This window comes from Achroia grisella, unplaced genomic scaffold (genome assembly GCF_030625045.1).
Source record: "Achroia grisella isolate CSIRO2021 unplaced genomic scaffold, CSIRO_AGI_Agris_v1 utg782, whole genome shotgun sequence".
Lineage (NCBI taxonomy): Eukaryota > Metazoa > Arthropoda > Insecta > Lepidoptera > Pyralidae > Achroia > Achroia grisella.
Window position 1 is genome coordinate 2883611 of NW_026713022.1, and position 17044 is coordinate 2900654.

Consider the following 17044-nt stretch of genomic DNA (forward strand, 5'->3'; position numbering starts at 1 on the left):
GATGATGATGATGATGATGACATAGTATTCGTAAAAACAATTATACTCAAGAATACAAATGTGTGTATCGTGCAAGGAGTTCGATTCCTCGCACGATACAAATATTTATATTCTCCGCGACCATCGTCCGGACTATAGTCATAGTCTACTGTCTAACACATTTAAACCACCCAAGGTTTCGTAGTATATTATTTGATTGAGGGGTGAGATTACAGGATACAGACTAAAAGGTCATGACCTTTTAGTCCTCAAAATGGCAATGCCTGTTATTACGGGTGTCATCGTCCGTAGTGTTCATATAGGCGACGATACCACTTACCATCAGGTGGTCAGACAACTTATTTGTCGTCTAAATACAAGAAAAATACATGTAAAATCACATCATAATAATTCATCATCATTGTTCCATTGATAGAATACTTCTAGTCCTGACAATCACATGTTAATGATGTCTGTAGTGCTGTTCATGTATATAGGCGACGGCTACCACTTAGCAGGTGTATTGTCAGCTGATTTGCTATTCCAATTATATCTTACTCCTGTGTAAGGACTCTCCAATCCACAGAGGGCATATTACTTAGAAATAGAACTGAAGAAAGAAGAAAGAAAATACGTTTATTTGATACACATGAAATAACAAAAATAATTTTTAATTATAACTAGCAGACCCGGCCACGCGGTGATGTGACTAACGGTTTCTTTATATATAAAAATATAATTTGAAATAAAATAATATTGCGACTATAAATTGAGATGTACGCTATCCTACTTTTCAAGTTGGATCAAATTACACACAATGTGCAAATCAAATTTGCAATCGGTTCAGTAATCTAGGACAAACAACGTAACACGTAATTTTATGGTATATATAAAGATTTGGATTATTTTGGTACCAAATAAGTCTCCATATGCATATGGCGTGACGGGGTGCCACGCTGGTATTCTGCGGATACCTTCGTACATAAAAATATATGTATAATAATATATTTATATACATACATAAATCTAGACGCATAACAGTGCAAAAAATTTTACCTGTTGCAGTGTGAACGTTGTCCGGTTACGACGCTGTTTTCGCCGTACGAATGTATCATCGTGTATAGCCGGATGATATGAGTAGCTCGTATCTGACAATAAAAGTACAATAATAATAATTAGTTGTCGCCCGTTGCTCGCAATATAAGCACAATTCATTTAAGTTTTAAGTTTTGACATTATTAAGGTATATAAGGTAGCAAACTTTGAAAAAGTTCGAGCACAATGTAGGTCGCAGTATCAAAAGTCTTAAGCACATGATAATAGCCCAAAAGCCCCAATAAAAAAAATTGTGTAAATGTCAAACATTATATCTACTATTTTGTAATAACAGATCTTTACATATAATAAAATCATGACAAAAAGATATACTAGAATATAGACTTTTACGTAAATTAAAAAAAACATTAACATAAACCAATAAAACTGTCTTTTTATTTATGTTGTTTCCGTATTTGTTATTAAAGAGTGAAGAAATGTTGTACTTAGAGTAAATATAGCAGAGAGAATTGCATTGAAATCTGTTTCGAGAGTACATTAATTGTAGTTTTTTAATGATTGGTTCGATTTTTACACACTCTTGCTTGCAGAATATAATTTTTGATAATGACGTCTGACATCTGTTAATAATCGTTTATTGTTTATCAAACCCTAGAATTAGACAATGACATTACAACGTACAGTTTAAATCTTTTGCAAATAGCTTTTTATCACTCTTATCAGTAACCATACGTATATGTACGTCATGTTTCCTCGCTTTAGAGTTTAGTAATGGGATATTCACTGTGTTGTAAGTACGCAAACATTGCTAGTGTAATTTAATTTAATCACAAAAGAAACAATGCATTCAAAGTTAAAATTAAATCGTTTAGTCATTTGTTATTTCATTAAACGCGTTATTGTAATTAAAATTATCGCTATTGTGATTATATATGTTATGTTTTATGGCGCAGAACAAAATAAACGTATATTGTTGGATACACTCAAATACAAGAACACTAAAGAATATGTATTGCATACAGTAGAAATAAGAAGTATGGAAGAGCAACTGAAAGAGAAAACGAATACAGATACGAAGTATATTCTACAATGGTATCAAGGTAAATCATCTCCATTTTATCTCATAGGCAGAGACAGTTCGGTCTTCTTCAAATACAACTGTCCATATACAAACTGCATAATGACTAATGATCCAGATTATTTATCTGATATAACAACCTTTGATGCAATCCTATTCCACGGTTGTAATATTAACGATCATGCCATAAATTTACCACCAAAAAGATCAACGAGGCAAAAATATGTTTTCGCAGCGACTGAATCTAGCCACTATTACGCCATTAACAACCCTATTTACGACAATTTTTTTAATTGGACCTGGACATACAAGTTGGACTCCGAAGTGTATTGGGGGTATATAACAATTTACGATTTGAATGGTACTGTAATTGGTCCGAAATTAGAAATGCACTGGCCAGAATTAGACCCTGTGGATATGGAAATTAAGCATAATTTAGTTAATAAATCAAAAGCTGCAGCTTGGTTCGTTTCTAACTGTTACTCGAAGAGTCACAGGGAGGTTGAAGTTAGTAAAATTAATGAAGAATTGTCTAAGTACGGCTGGTCGGTTGATGTTTACGGGAAATGTGGCAGATTGAAGTGTCCCAGAAATTCGAATTATTGCTATGAATTAATAAGAAAAACATATTATTTCTATTTTTCGTTTGAGAATTCTTTTGCAGAAGATTATGTCACTGAAAAACTATTGACTGCTTTGAACAATTTTGCTGTACCGGTAGTGTTCGGTACAGCCAATTATACAAGGTAATAATTGTTAAACAAACGTGTAGTTTATTATTATTAAGGTATTTGAAATTTCATAAGTTTACCTGTAACTATGGTTACTGAACCAAACCGTGTACTTAAAAAATATTTGTATAGAATTATTGATATTTTCTCTAAAACTGTACTAGAAAGTAATATTGTTTGAGTGTACATGTATTTACGATAATTAGTACTTACATATTATTTAGTGAAAAATTTCAACATTTACTTGTTTTAGAGGATTTTTTTTATTTGTGTGAGAATTTATTTATTTGTTTTCGAGAGGGCGCCACATGGCGATCTGAGCAACATACGTTCTACATTTATCTTATTATTAAAAATTAAAAATGTGTATTATAGTTACTAAAATAATAAAAGTGAACACCAGATAGTATTAGAAACTAAGATATATTAACAATGTTTATTTATCTTCTGTATTTTATACTAGATTTAGTCATAAAGGAATACGAAGGGTAGGAAAACACTTTCTTGTCGTCTTCACAATTCTTGGTAACTTTACTCTACTTACTACAAAAATCACATATGCATATGCATACTACATTCCGTTTATCCAGAATAGTATAAGGGAGATGCTTAGTGTAAAATGACTTTGAAGCATGAACAATCTTTTAGTGTAACTGAAATAGTAAACAAAGTAACCCACCTGATGGTAAGTGGTAATCGGATGCTACATATACTCACAGTAACACAAATAACACGTCATCATATACAGCCAAAACAGTTTATAAAATTAAAAAAAAATTTTCTTTACAAAATCCGTTCAACCGTTTAAAAGAAAATAAATGACAAACACAAAGATTAACCTCTAAGTTTTAAATATCCAATACTTGAATTACAGGTTTCTACCGTCCGGCACTTATTTAAACGCGAGAGAAATGGGCCCCCAAGAACTGGCCAAAACTATGGACGAAATTATCAAGAATAAGACTCGATATTACGACTTCTTCAGATGGAGAAACCACTTTGTATACAAGGAAACCATCGATACAGTGGACAGCTGTAATATATGCACGGCTTTGAATGACGAGGACAAGTTCAGTAAATACAGTTTATACAAGAACTTTAGAAATTGGTGGAACGAATATGATTAAGAATGGATTACTTTGAGCACCTAAATTTTTAACTACCAAGCTTCGTTACATATTCAGACGATATTCTTATTTCATAAAAGTGCAAAAGTACTCCAACAAGGAAATTGCTGTTGGAAGCAATCTTTTAAAGACTTCGAGATTTGTATCCTTCTTTTCCACAAACAAATAAATCCTATTCTTTTAAATAAGAACTCGTTTCAAGCTCGACTAGATCAAAACGTACAGATTACGGGGGATTATAAATATTTTCATTAATTGAATGTTAATAATTGAACGGCCATCAGAGAAGCATAGAAAAATCCCTAGCAGCGGAAATTAAAAAGTGCTTCGCGTCCGGCCCGAGTGGTGGCTTGAGTGCAGTGGAAAAAGTTGTCCGAAACTGGCACGGATTAACTAGCCATTTAACAAGTATATATTTTATACCTAACTTAAATAATTGTTTATACTGATCTTACAGATATTCCTAATAATACCTGAATTATTCATTCAGGTATTATTAGGAATATCTGTAAGATATATAGCCAAATATCACTTTGAACTTGCAAGCTACTCATACGTATATAATATATGGTAAATTAAAAAACTTAAATAATAATAGCAATAATATACCTTCACAGTTACTATTACAAATGAGATAGTCAGAGGTATTATCATTTATGGTGAACAATTTCGATCGATCGATTCTATTCGCTCAGAATCTTGATTTGTATTCCGTATTTCCATCACCGAAGAGTAAGTTAGAAATATAATTGACACGTTTACAGACTTTTTTAGTATCTACCAGATTGATCTCAACTTTTCGGTCTTTTAGGTTAACTTCTTGTAGTGTTCATGGCATCACGCTACTATCCTTTTAACATATTTAAAAAGATGCTATGAAATATTAGCAATGTGTCAGATGAACTTCCAGGCACACCCGTTGTCTCTTTAAGGTTTTTTTTAAAAATCAATCACATATTAAGTCTTCTGACTACATCAACATCCTATCATCCTTTGCTGGTGCCTCATTAACATATATACAGTTAGTGGAGACGTTTATGTTAGAAATGTGTGCAAAATTATTATATTTATTTCTATATTCAGCAGTCTCAGGTCCATTATTACTTTTAAAACTCATCTATAACTGATGATATATAAAGGAACACACATCAAATGAAATATAATAGATACACTTGCTTGTAACATTTCAACGGATTTCCTAAAAAAGGATAAAATATTCTACTTGGATAGGTATTGGAAAGTATAATATTATTTATTATCTTTTTTTTAATTATTCTTTTTGCGTTGTATTTAGTAGCACCAAGTTGGTTCCAAGTTAATGTTACTATATTTAAAGATTAACAACGACACTCCACGATGACGATTAGCATAAAATAGTAGTATAAATAATAATATAATTTGTTTAGGAGTATGATTGTTTGTATCGGTGTGTGTTTTCTAAAAATAAGTATGTATGTACAAAAAAAGTTGGGAAAAAAAGGTAAAAACCTATGTGTTGGTATTTACATGGGACTAGATGGCGCTGTATGAATTGTTCTGAGATATTATTATTATTTACATATTTTTGTTGTAGCATATTGTAGAATTTGGCAATATCAAATATATGTTTAATTTGACTAGATAATAACTTTATAAATTATGTAATTACATTTACATATATAATGTGCATATATATTTATATATCGTTATGTATATAATACTTTCGGTAGTATATAAGTAGAATCTATAACAGTAAAGCTATATTTAATTTTAATCGTTAATAGGTGTTATGTAAACGCAACCTTATGTCTGGTCCATGGTACCCAGACAAGGCGGTCGGTGTGACTGTGCACTAATGAGTCCACGCTGTACCGCGTTCCGACAGAACGCTGAAAATTGCCTTATGCATTTTTAATAGATTCGTTTAAGCCGCTTTTTATTCACTAGTGGCGCGGACCGACTCGTCGGGCTTTTTAAAACTTCACCCCCCCCCACCTGCCAACCCCCTGACCCCACCGCCGTAAACTCAAACAATTTGTTAATAGATTTTAAAAATTAAAACATTTACACAATTATACAGCGACGGGCGGTCTGTCAGTTTGGGCCCCAAACGAAATAAGGCCGGTCGCTAACGACGTTACGCCCGATCCTTTGACTGTTGTACTTGTAAAAAAAAACAGTTACGCGCTGGGACTAATCAAAAGTGACATGATCCTTATTAAGTTAGCGAATGTAACCGAGTTAAAGCGACCGACGGCGCGACTGAAAAACTATTTTATGAATAATAGATGCCGTCGGCTGCGACCAATCCCCAGGGAGCCCCGCCCACAGGCGCCCCGCGCGCCCCTGACGCCGTCCCCCGCCGGGGGCTCGCGCCCCCGCACCCCTGGCCTGCCTTCTCTATTCATTAGCACATTACCACCCCTTGGGCACGCGAGTCGGGATAGCGAGAAAGAAACTGATTTCTTACTTTTGAAGCTATTATGGGGTTCTCGTGGACACTGTGACGAGTTAGGTTAATCGATTTTAGGTTTTTAAAAGGTAGACTAGTCACTGAAATACCAGTACTAGGTTTCTAACCTCCATTTATTGCCTGATGATGACACGTTTAGAGCCGATACAGGTATCGCAATATGAGTGTAAATTCCATAACGGTCGGAATTTGATCACTAATAAGGAAGGTCGTAACGCTTCCAGTAGTGGTGATCAGGTTTGCGCACTGAATATTGGTGGGCTCACACATAAGTAGTACCTAATGGTAGCGGAATTAAATAAAAGAATATAAATCCATTAGTTTAGATAACTATAGTTTGTACATCATTGTTAGTACATCCGAACTTCGCCGGTTTGGTAGAATATACCTATATAAAATATTATAATAATAATATAGATATAGAAGAAATCGCTCTTTAGCGTTAAGGCTGCCAATTGTTATGCATATTGTAATTAATTTTTTTTTATATTTTTAATGTACATATTAATTTACGTAATTGTTATTTCTTTCTGTAAGAGGAACATTAAAGAGTTTTTCATTCATTCATTCAAAATATAATAAAATATGAAATTCCAGGAGTGTTGCTTAAGGAAAGTACAAATCTTTTCTTGAAGAAACCATTTCAATATCACATAGGTGTACCTTAGCAATACGTATTAGGTACTAATTTTATTAGCTTATTTATGCAGCCACTTAGCTCTGTAATTAATTTCCACGAATTTATGATCTTTAATGAACATAATTTATGTGTATACCTAACTACTTACTTACACGTAAGTAAGTACGAAAATGTCACTTTAATATTCCCTTATTATATTACATAGGTACAGATACCAGAATTATCAAGTACCTACTATTTAATTGCCTATATAAAATTATATACTATTTTAAATATTTAATTATTCTCAATAACGTCAATCGACTAACAAACTTATTTTAACTATTGCTAGTAACTTTAGCTTACAGTTAGTAACTTTGATATTTACAAAACGTATGAATATAGTTTGTATGTAATGGTGTTAAAAATTAATTTCAAATTGGGAAAATATTTAAATAAATGAATATGTACCTAGAAACAATATAAATAGAATGTATCGTACTAAAATAAATACCGAAGTTGTGTAACAAAATTTAAAAACCCGCCCGCACAGATTCCTTTCATCGATTTATAATTGAAATCGAATCGAGTTTGCGTTCAAAATCGAGTTGCCAGTCGAAACAAGACAAGAGCTTTAACTGGCAATAATGGCATTAGAGTGGAGTCGTGGCTTATAAACTCGGTTAGCGAAGTTTGCCGACCAATAAGCGAACTTAATCGACGGCTCCTCTGTAACGTAAGTATGGTTACATCATTCGAATCGAAACGAAACTCCAAATTTAGGATCGAGTATCTGCTTACCATTAAGCGAATGTCAAGGGATGTGATATGATTAATTGTTCATAATGGATTATTAGTAAACTGGATCAATTAGGGAATGAGTACATGTAAAATTATCTAAGTGTATACCAATTGGTATTTATGAAGTTCATACGCCTAATGTAAATACTTACTTAATTCCTCTAGTAACAAAACAACAGTAAATGGTTTATAATTAAAAAAAAAATATTTTGAGTTTAAGAATAAAGTTAATAATTTTATTTTTTATTTCATTTTTTTATTTATAACACTTTATTGCACCAACATATAATGAAGAAATTAAAAACATAGAAAATAAAATTAAGTACAAAAGGCGGTCTTATCGCTAATGCAATCTAGCGATAAGACCGAATTATTAGATTACGGACAAAATATTAAATTATGTTTATTTTTTCAAATTAACATTGTTAGCCACTGTTATCTTCACTGTTCCTCATTTTAATTGTACTATACACATAAAATGAAGTCACTTCCGTTGTGTGTTCGGTTAGATCTTTTCAACTACGCAACGGATTTTAATGCAGTTTTTAGCAATAGATAGAGTGATTCAAAACAAGGTTTTAAGTATAATACATGTATACCCGTTCGAAGCCGGGACGGGTACCTAGTAATATATAATTAAACTTTGAGAAAATATCCAATACTAATGGGACTGGGAAAAGAGGATTGGATTGAATATTGTCAGTTTTTTTTACACTACTATGATGGCAAACAAACATACGGCCCATCTGATAGTATATGGTTACCATATGGTAGGGACGCCTGAAACACCAGGGGTGTTACGTGCGCCATTACCAACACTTAAGAAACCTTAATGTACCCTTCTTGTAAAACCCCATGCTGTAGTCTCGTGAGAAAACCTAGTTAGGTAGGTAGTTCATTCTAAAATCTAAGTGTACGCGGGAGGAAGCTCCCTTGAAACCGCACTGTCGGAGACCACTTAGGTTCTAGCGTGTGGGGATGAATTCCCTGTCGATAGCGAGTGGTGAGATGGCAAAAGGTAACTGTAGGCATCATGTCGATACGTCATCAATAACTGGAGATTGCAGAAATTTGATACTCACACGGGTGTGAGGCTGTGAAGGGGTACTCCAGCGTGGGTAGTCTGTGCTGATGGGGCGGCAGGCTCGGCGGACAGTGGTAGCAGAACAAACCACGACCACCGCCGCCACCGCTCGCCAACTGCAAACAAGAGTACAGCGTAAGTAAACGCCCTATGCATAATAAAAATCTTCAGATTTTGTCAAACAGAAACAGAAAACGCTATATCTAGAGTCGCATAGTCTATATCTAGATACAAATTTGATCTCTTTTTTACCACCAAACTACACGACGAACACTGAACTGAACACTAACGGACTTCATCCGTACGTCGTGGAAATTCCGCACATTCGCATTGAGCGGTTCGCATCGTCCTTTCTAATACGCACTGCCAAATAGTGGAATACACTTCCAGCTTTTATGTTCCCGGAGAAATACAACCCCGGATTCATCAAGTCTATGGTGAACAGATTTCTTCTGGATAAGTGTGCTACATCCTAGGTCTTCCCATCATTTACCATCAGATGAGGTAAGACCAAGAGGCAATCCCATTATTAATAAAAAAAAATGTAATATTATAATAATGTATTGCATTTTAAAAGAAGTTAGTTAATAAAAATTAATATCGGCAATAAGCGTATTGATGAGAGTAGAGTAGAGTGCTGAGTGTAGCGATTGTTCATTTGACAATCTAGTGACAAACAAATAGAATATTTTTTTTTTAATTTTTCACCAATATTTATATTTTACATTGTTCCCTGGTAAATTGTAACCTAAACTACGTGTATTTTAGCTACCTGTTTCAGGATAGAATATTCTGTGTTCAAATTAACCTAAATTTAAGCAATTAGAAATGGCAACTATGACAAACTATGTCATCACAGGAAGAACGAGCAAGAATCGTACGTACACTGTTAAACAAATAACAATGACGACTTAAAGAGATTAAGCACAATTAGGCATGTAGCGTAACATATTTAAAAAAAAAGATACGATAAATTTCTGCTAGAATCCGCCGACATCAAAAAGTGCTCAGTTTCTCGATTCTTATTTATAATGATTCAGATTACCTTTCTATAATGACATAGCTATTATTAATTTCATCCGGCATCATGGCACCATAAGAAAGAACAATAAAATCCAGTCTCTATCTGACTTATCATTACGATATCGATCTAATACTATGTCGAATTAACATATAAACGACACCGCTTTTAATAATAAGGCGCTTTCGAGCGGGGTCCTTGAGGTGCGCGCGCGCAATCTGCGCAAACGATAGACACAAGGCACGATCCGGCGCTCGATCTAATTGCAAAGTATGATCTCCTAAACACGGTTATTTTATAAAGCTAGGCCTTTGATTGAATATTAATAGAGAATTGTGTCAGTATGTACGTATTGTTTAAGTATGCACGTATAGGAATCTATTAGATAGTTAAATATAGTATGCTATGTAGAGTCCTGCAATTAAATAACCGTTGTGTACAAATAAAATGCTTTGCTCTTAACATATAATATAGCAGTAGTTTGTGTATTAATTTTATTGATATCTAAATTATTTGTTAAAGCTTAGGCATATTTTTGAGTGCTTTAATTGTTATGTTTATTTTTGGCATTATGCCTAATTTAGTAACTAATAGTGCAAGAATAATAACAATATCTTACTTAGAATCAAATTTATAGAGCAATGGTTATTTATAAAATAGGTATTATGTATTTTCTTATTTATTAAAAAAACCTTATGTAATAAATAAAGATTCATTTCTCTTTTACCTATTCCATATGGACCTGACGTGAAAATTTATGTACGTACGTATGAAGCACACAAGGTAGATAACTATAACTACCGTGTACACTTTCCCTAGAGGATGCTGAAGCCTAATGCAAAGACATTATAAGTAAGCAAGGCACACAATAAACATAAATCAATTAATAATAGTAAATTGCGCAATACTCACGTTCTGCGAGTGGTTTTATGCTACGAGCAATATTAACTAACTCATCTTCAAGTTAGTGTGTCCTACACTTTGTTGTTAGTATTGATCTGGGTAATTTAAATCGCGTGGAGCCACCTTAAAGATCAGATTTGCACTCTTTGTAACGATACTCCTCCGAAACGGCTTGACCGACCGAGACGAGAAAATTTCATCGAAGGTCAACTTACGGGCCTTCTTTGTTTTATCGCTTAAAAAGCAATACTCAATAATAATAAACGTGCCCCGCTGAATGTGTGTCTAGGACACGCTCGTTTATTATTTTTGTGTAAACAATGCACACTGTTATATACTTAGGAACTCCGCGTATATATTATAACAGTAAGTAATTACTCTTATTTAATGCCTCTTATTCTATAATTTCACTGCCTTTTTCATCCTAAAACCGAAACACAACTAACAAAGCAAACTGCATGTCGGCTAATATAAGTGGGACTGAGGTACCCACGCACACGATTATATATCGTCTACTTCGAACAAAATAGTTAGATATTATGAAGTAAACCTTTAAGTCTTTTAATAATATATAAATTTATGACGACTTCATCGGAATTAACAATATTTGCGAAAGGAACATGACAATGAAATTCAATTGCACGTATTAGTAGAGACCCACGTGTACGGGACAAGCCGTTTGTATAAATGACATTAATAGAACAATGAATCGACAAAACGATGCGCGGGCGCATTCGATACCGACTGTGACGTCAGCACAGTGTGGGCCCTAAGGATACTTATGGACAAAACATAAAAATTTTGACACATTTCAAAATTAAAAAGATCACGTTACTGAGTTGAGGAGTGATTTTGAACAACATATAAAGTAAAAATCAAAAATGTAAAAACATATAAAAATTAAGATACTGTTACTATGAGTAATTTACATATTACTGGAACATTAAGTAATAGGACTGTAAACCTGATATATATATTACCTTTTATACTAGACCTCAACTTGCAAAGTTTGCTGATATCACCAAAATTGTGTAGGTAATACATAAGCTAATCTGGTAATATTGTGAGTTACATTGAAAAAAAGATATTTAATATTAGGTAATAAAGAAAGAGAAATTTATAAGGAAAGTGAACTTCAGAACTGATGCACTGATTTGAACTTTTTTTCGTGGCTTAAAATGTTTCAAACTAGTAGTTCTTTTTTTCGAGGTCGGGGCATTACATACATACATAATAGAAGTATTTTATATAGTTTTTCAAAGAACAATAGTAATTAGATTAATTTAAAAAAAAAACAATAATTACAAAGAGAATAAATAAAGTTTATTACTAATAAAAATGTTATAATAATGGAAACAAAATTTTTATATCCAATAGATATCTATATAATACCACTAATTTGTTATAATTAACTATTAAACACCAAGTCCAGAGCAGTAGTGTGTCTAAACTAGGCCAAGCCTATATTTCAGACACCAGTGTCTGGTTGAAGATAACATCATATATAAAAAGTCAAGCAGATCATAAAAAATTAACGTAATGAATGACAAAAAAGACCTGTGTTACCTGACATGCGTCACATCTCATCATCATCACATTTCGTCATCTTTATATGATCGGATCGACAATATACTTAGATATCTGGAAAACATTGGAAAATGTTATATATATATTAATACAATTTGTATTATTCTAAAGGAGGACTAACTAAAGTTGAGGTGTTATGGCCACACAATGAGAGAGAAGAGCGTCATATATCCTAAAAAGTCGATCCTCAACACCTGCTCGAAAAGACGAGAAAAACCTGTTGGCAGTCCGTTTAATAACGACCTATATAAAACTGAAATAAACGAATCGACGACCTATGACAGATGTAGGTACCTGGCGAAGAAGGACTAGGAGAGCCGACCCCAAATGAAATAGGTAAAGGATAGGCAGTGGAATTTTTTGTATTAGTCTGTATTGTTGTACTCAGTAATTATTTTTTTCGGACTACTCTAATGCTGTATGTTGCAGCTGCCTTTATAGCTTCACCGGACGATAAGGAGCGAGTGCAGGTGGCACTCCAAATGCGCGTTCCCAAGGACTTGTGGAACGTCTGAAGACCAACTCCTGTAATGCTCTGTAATGTACACATTGTGTACTAGTATGTAATATTATCTTATCTGTGGTACTAGACAGTATTATAAATCTATGTGTTTGTAAATTTATTTTCAGTCCTTGCAGAATCGTGACCACTGTGAGTTACGAGTGTATTGGCGCGTCCTGTCTACGCGCGTGGGGTCCCGAACCGACTAATCCTATTTATATTATTGTGTCATTACCACATTACAACACCCACTGGTGCCGCATCCGCGCTGCACCGACGCAACCTTGACGTTGGAGTTGTTTTCATTGCACCTAATAATTTTTTGAATACCTACTGAATATGACATTTTTTTATATAATCTATACATTTAAATAAATTTGGAGTGTCTGTTTGTAATATTGAAATATCTTTTTAATAATTAACCTTTTTTTACTATATACATATGAATATAATTAAGGTACATACACCAAAATAAAATTTTTTGTGTAAATTGTCCAGATATTATTCTTATCATGCCTGAGTATCTTGTAAATTCAGATTTATCATTCAGACTTTATTTACATATATCTACACAAATAAATAAAGGTACTTTTGGTAATACGTTTGTAGTAACGTTATAGTTTTCTTTGAATATCCATAAAACGGGAATATATCTATACTGAAATTTAAAAGAAATCTGTCTAGAATTGAGTGGTAGATTAACTATCCTCAAAATAAATTCACAAATAACACTGCATAACCCAAAAATAACATACTCACTTTCAAAATTTATTTCAATAAAATCTTTAAATACAAAAATAGCATTACAGTTGAATTTACAAGCAAAAATATCAAACTCCAACTCCAATCGTCGTATTTGCTGAGTAAACATCGAAATAGCTCAATAACGTAAGCAAACACAATTTGCCCCGAAATTATATTTGTATCGCTTAATTTTGAGCTGACTGCGATTAATCAATTCGATTAATCGAGCAATTAAATAGGTATCGCTTTAATGACGTAAAATATCATTCATATTTAATGCTACCTACTTACCTACGTAGCGATGAATTAATTTATGGCAGATGTGATGTTGATATTCGCAAATTTTGTTATTTTGAGGCAACTTAATAAGTATTCTACATTATAAACAACTAGCTACTCATCCCGGCTCGCACGGGTGTACATGTATTACACATATAAACCTTCCTCTCAAATCACTTTGTCTATTAAAAAACGCTTCAAAATCCGTTGCGTCGTTTTAAACATTTAAACATACATAGTGACATACAGCGACAGCGACTTTGTTTTACACTTTGTAGTGATGATATATTTATAATTGAATTCGTAAGTATAATAGTTTATTTAAAATAATAATATATAAATAACCCTGGACAATTAACACATCGCCATCTAGTCCTACAGTAAACAGAGCTTGTATTATGGGTAACTGATATAAATACTTAATTTTTTTTAAAGTCACAAGTATATGTGTATATTAAGTATAAAGTACATAATATACATAGAAAATACCCAGACCGATACAAACGACTATACCTACTCATGAATACAAATCATACCTACATCATGCGAGGAATCGCACCCGTGACCATCGGCAGTAAAGCGGTGTGCTAAAACACTAGATCACTGGAGCCATTTAATAATATTAAATAATTCTTCTAGAACCAATGTGACCGACATAGCCCGAAGAATTGCGACTCTGAAGTGGCAATGGGCGGGGCACATAGCTCGTAGGACAGATGGCCGTTGGGGCAGTAAAGTCCTCGAGTGGCGACCACGGACCGGAAAACGCAGCGTGGGAAGGCCTCCAGCAAGGTGAACCGACGATCTGGTCAAGATCGCTGCAAGACATTGGATGCAAGCAGCGCAGGACCGATCGTCATGGAGATCTTTAGGGGAGGCCTATGTCCAGCAGTGGACGTCTTCCGGGCTGTGATGATGATGAAATAATTCTTCTGCATAGGATTCATCTATATAATATCAGATAATTATATTTATGCAATTGTTGATATATTTATATATTTGTTTTTATTATAGGTATTTGTCATTTTTGTATATATTTATTATACGATAGAGGCCTGTATGCGTATATCTATCTGTTTTCTTAGCCTTTTCTACGTACGCTATCACTACTACTGAAAAATACTTCAAATAATAATAAATATATATCAATATCCAGTTTGTAAATGATTTGTATATGTATGAGCCTGAGAACTGAACTATGCACAAAGTTCAAAGTCACGATGCACTCACTGCATCATTTCGACTTGAAACATATGTATATTTTATACTTATTTTGAAGTATAATTAGCAGCGAATTCAAATTCAATCATACTTATAATGCTTTAGATACGACAGGAAAACGAAAAATATTCACAACTAAAAGCATTCTTTATTGAAAACACATTCAAAGAACAAAAATATAATCTTTATAATCCAATATTAAACGCAGAGAATTAAAAGGCTTTTAATATATTGAAGCTGAAGGGCTTAACGCGATAAATCAGTTCCCATAACTGTCGGCTTCACACAAAAGGCCTCAACGCTCGCTCTCAAAAAGTGCAGTGGTGACAACAATCTCGCCTTTGAAGGGGATACCAAAATGAAGTGGCTGTGACTATTCATATATGAGTATAGAGAGATAAATGATACGTTTATTTGACAGATCTAAATAAATTTATAACGTAAGTACTAGCTGTTTGTTTGCTTTTTTTCGACAAGATATTGCTATGCCACAATTATGTATATCTGCGCTTTCCAAAGGTTGACTAGAGAAGAATGCATTAAATTCCTGTTTTGTATTAATTTTATTGGTCAATATATTACTAATATTATAAACGCGAAAGTTTGCGATCCATTCATAATGGATGTTTGTTACTCTTTCACGCAAAAACTACTGAACGTATTTTCATGACACTTTACAGTAATATAGCTGAAACATCAGAATAACACATAGGCTATAATTTAAAAAGATATTATTTTAATTAGGTGAGATGATACGTAATGTGATTACCAGCTAAAGAGGGTCAGCTAGTATGAAATAAATATAATCTATGCCAATGCTCGTGATCATCTATATGTAAATTAAATTAAGATCTGTCTCAGGAGATTAGTAATAAAAAAACTAAAAAGTAGAGTGACAACTTACTTTGAAATAGTACTTCGATTGGCTCATATTTATTACTATGATGACTTTTGCGTCACGTACCTACTTGGGAAATGACCAATTCTCCATACCACACACACATATTAAAGTTGATTTATTGAGATAAAAGAGTGGCTAAGTCTGCTCTCGTAAAACATAACGGCCTTGGTATTCCAATAGTTTAGCACACTGCCTTAGTTTGTATAGTCACGGGTTCGATTCCTCGCACGGTGCAAATATTTGTATGCATGTGTGTGATTGTTTGTATTGTTTTCTAATAATGAATATCTTTACAAAAAATGTATGTAGTTGCCTAACCCATATCACAAGCTCTGAACTTACTAGCTTGGGAGTTGATGGTGATATGTGGGTTGTTCATATTTACTATTGTTATCTATCTTCGGGTAATTATTTATTAAGGTTTGTTCAGCTTTAATTCGTAAAAAAGTAACAAACAGACAGATACACATTTATAATATTAATAATATCGAAGTATGGATTCTATATTAAGAAAACTAACTAGGAAGTTCTCCATTACAAAAACTCACAAATTGAATCAAGTCGCAAGTAGAGTTGTATTATTAAACCGATTACCGCCTCGATGGAGCCGGTTTCGAGAATTATGAGTGACAGGTGCGTCCAGGGTTGTTGCTGTTAATGGTTTGGTAATTTAAATGTCTAGGTCATGAATTTTATTATCAACAATCTTTATCGTAATGTTTAAAACAATTTGTCTATTATATAACAATGTTATTGACAATTTATTACTTAACTAGCTTAGTATCTCTATCTATTAAAATAAACCACTACAAAATCCGTTGTGTCGTTATAAAAATTTAAGCATACATAGGGACAAACAGCAACTGCGACTTTGTTTTAACTATGTAATGATGATGCATTGATATTATTTTCCTTATACAGAAATAATATATATACTAAGACAATGAACCTAAAACTGA

General features: G+C 33.3%; 2 protein-coding genes across 3 annotated transcripts in view; one reads left to right on the top strand and one right to left on the bottom strand.

The window, feature by feature from the left end:
• Positions 1–17044, bottom strand: part of LOC131851324 (dorsal root ganglia homeobox protein) — an 82741-nt gene that overhangs the window by 55274 nt on the left and 10423 nt on the right. The window contains exons 3-4 of the mRNA XM_059201813.1: positions 8926–9043; positions 1036–1127 (exon numbers count right to left, since the gene is read on the bottom strand). Coding sequence (XP_059057796.1) covers positions 1036–1127; positions 8926–9043 — 210 coding nt within the window. The remainder of the gene's footprint in view (positions 1–1035; positions 1128–8925; positions 9044–17044) is intronic.
• LOC131851206 (alpha-(1,3)-fucosyltransferase C-like) lies at positions 1814–4427 on the top strand. 2 transcript variants are annotated; one of them, XM_059201660.1, is made up of 3 exons: positions 1814–1825; positions 1989–2859; positions 3719–4427. In XM_059201660.1, the coding sequence occupies exons 2-3, from the start codon at positions 2072–2074 to the stop codon at positions 3969–3971; spliced, it is 1041 nt and encodes a 346-aa protein (XP_059057643.1). In that variant the 5' UTR covers positions 1814–1825; positions 1989–2071; the 3' UTR covers positions 3972–4427. The 2 variants fall into 2 exon arrangements, with proteins under 2 accessions (XP_059057643.1, XP_059057642.1); XM_059201659.1 differs by having other exon boundaries at positions 1820–2859.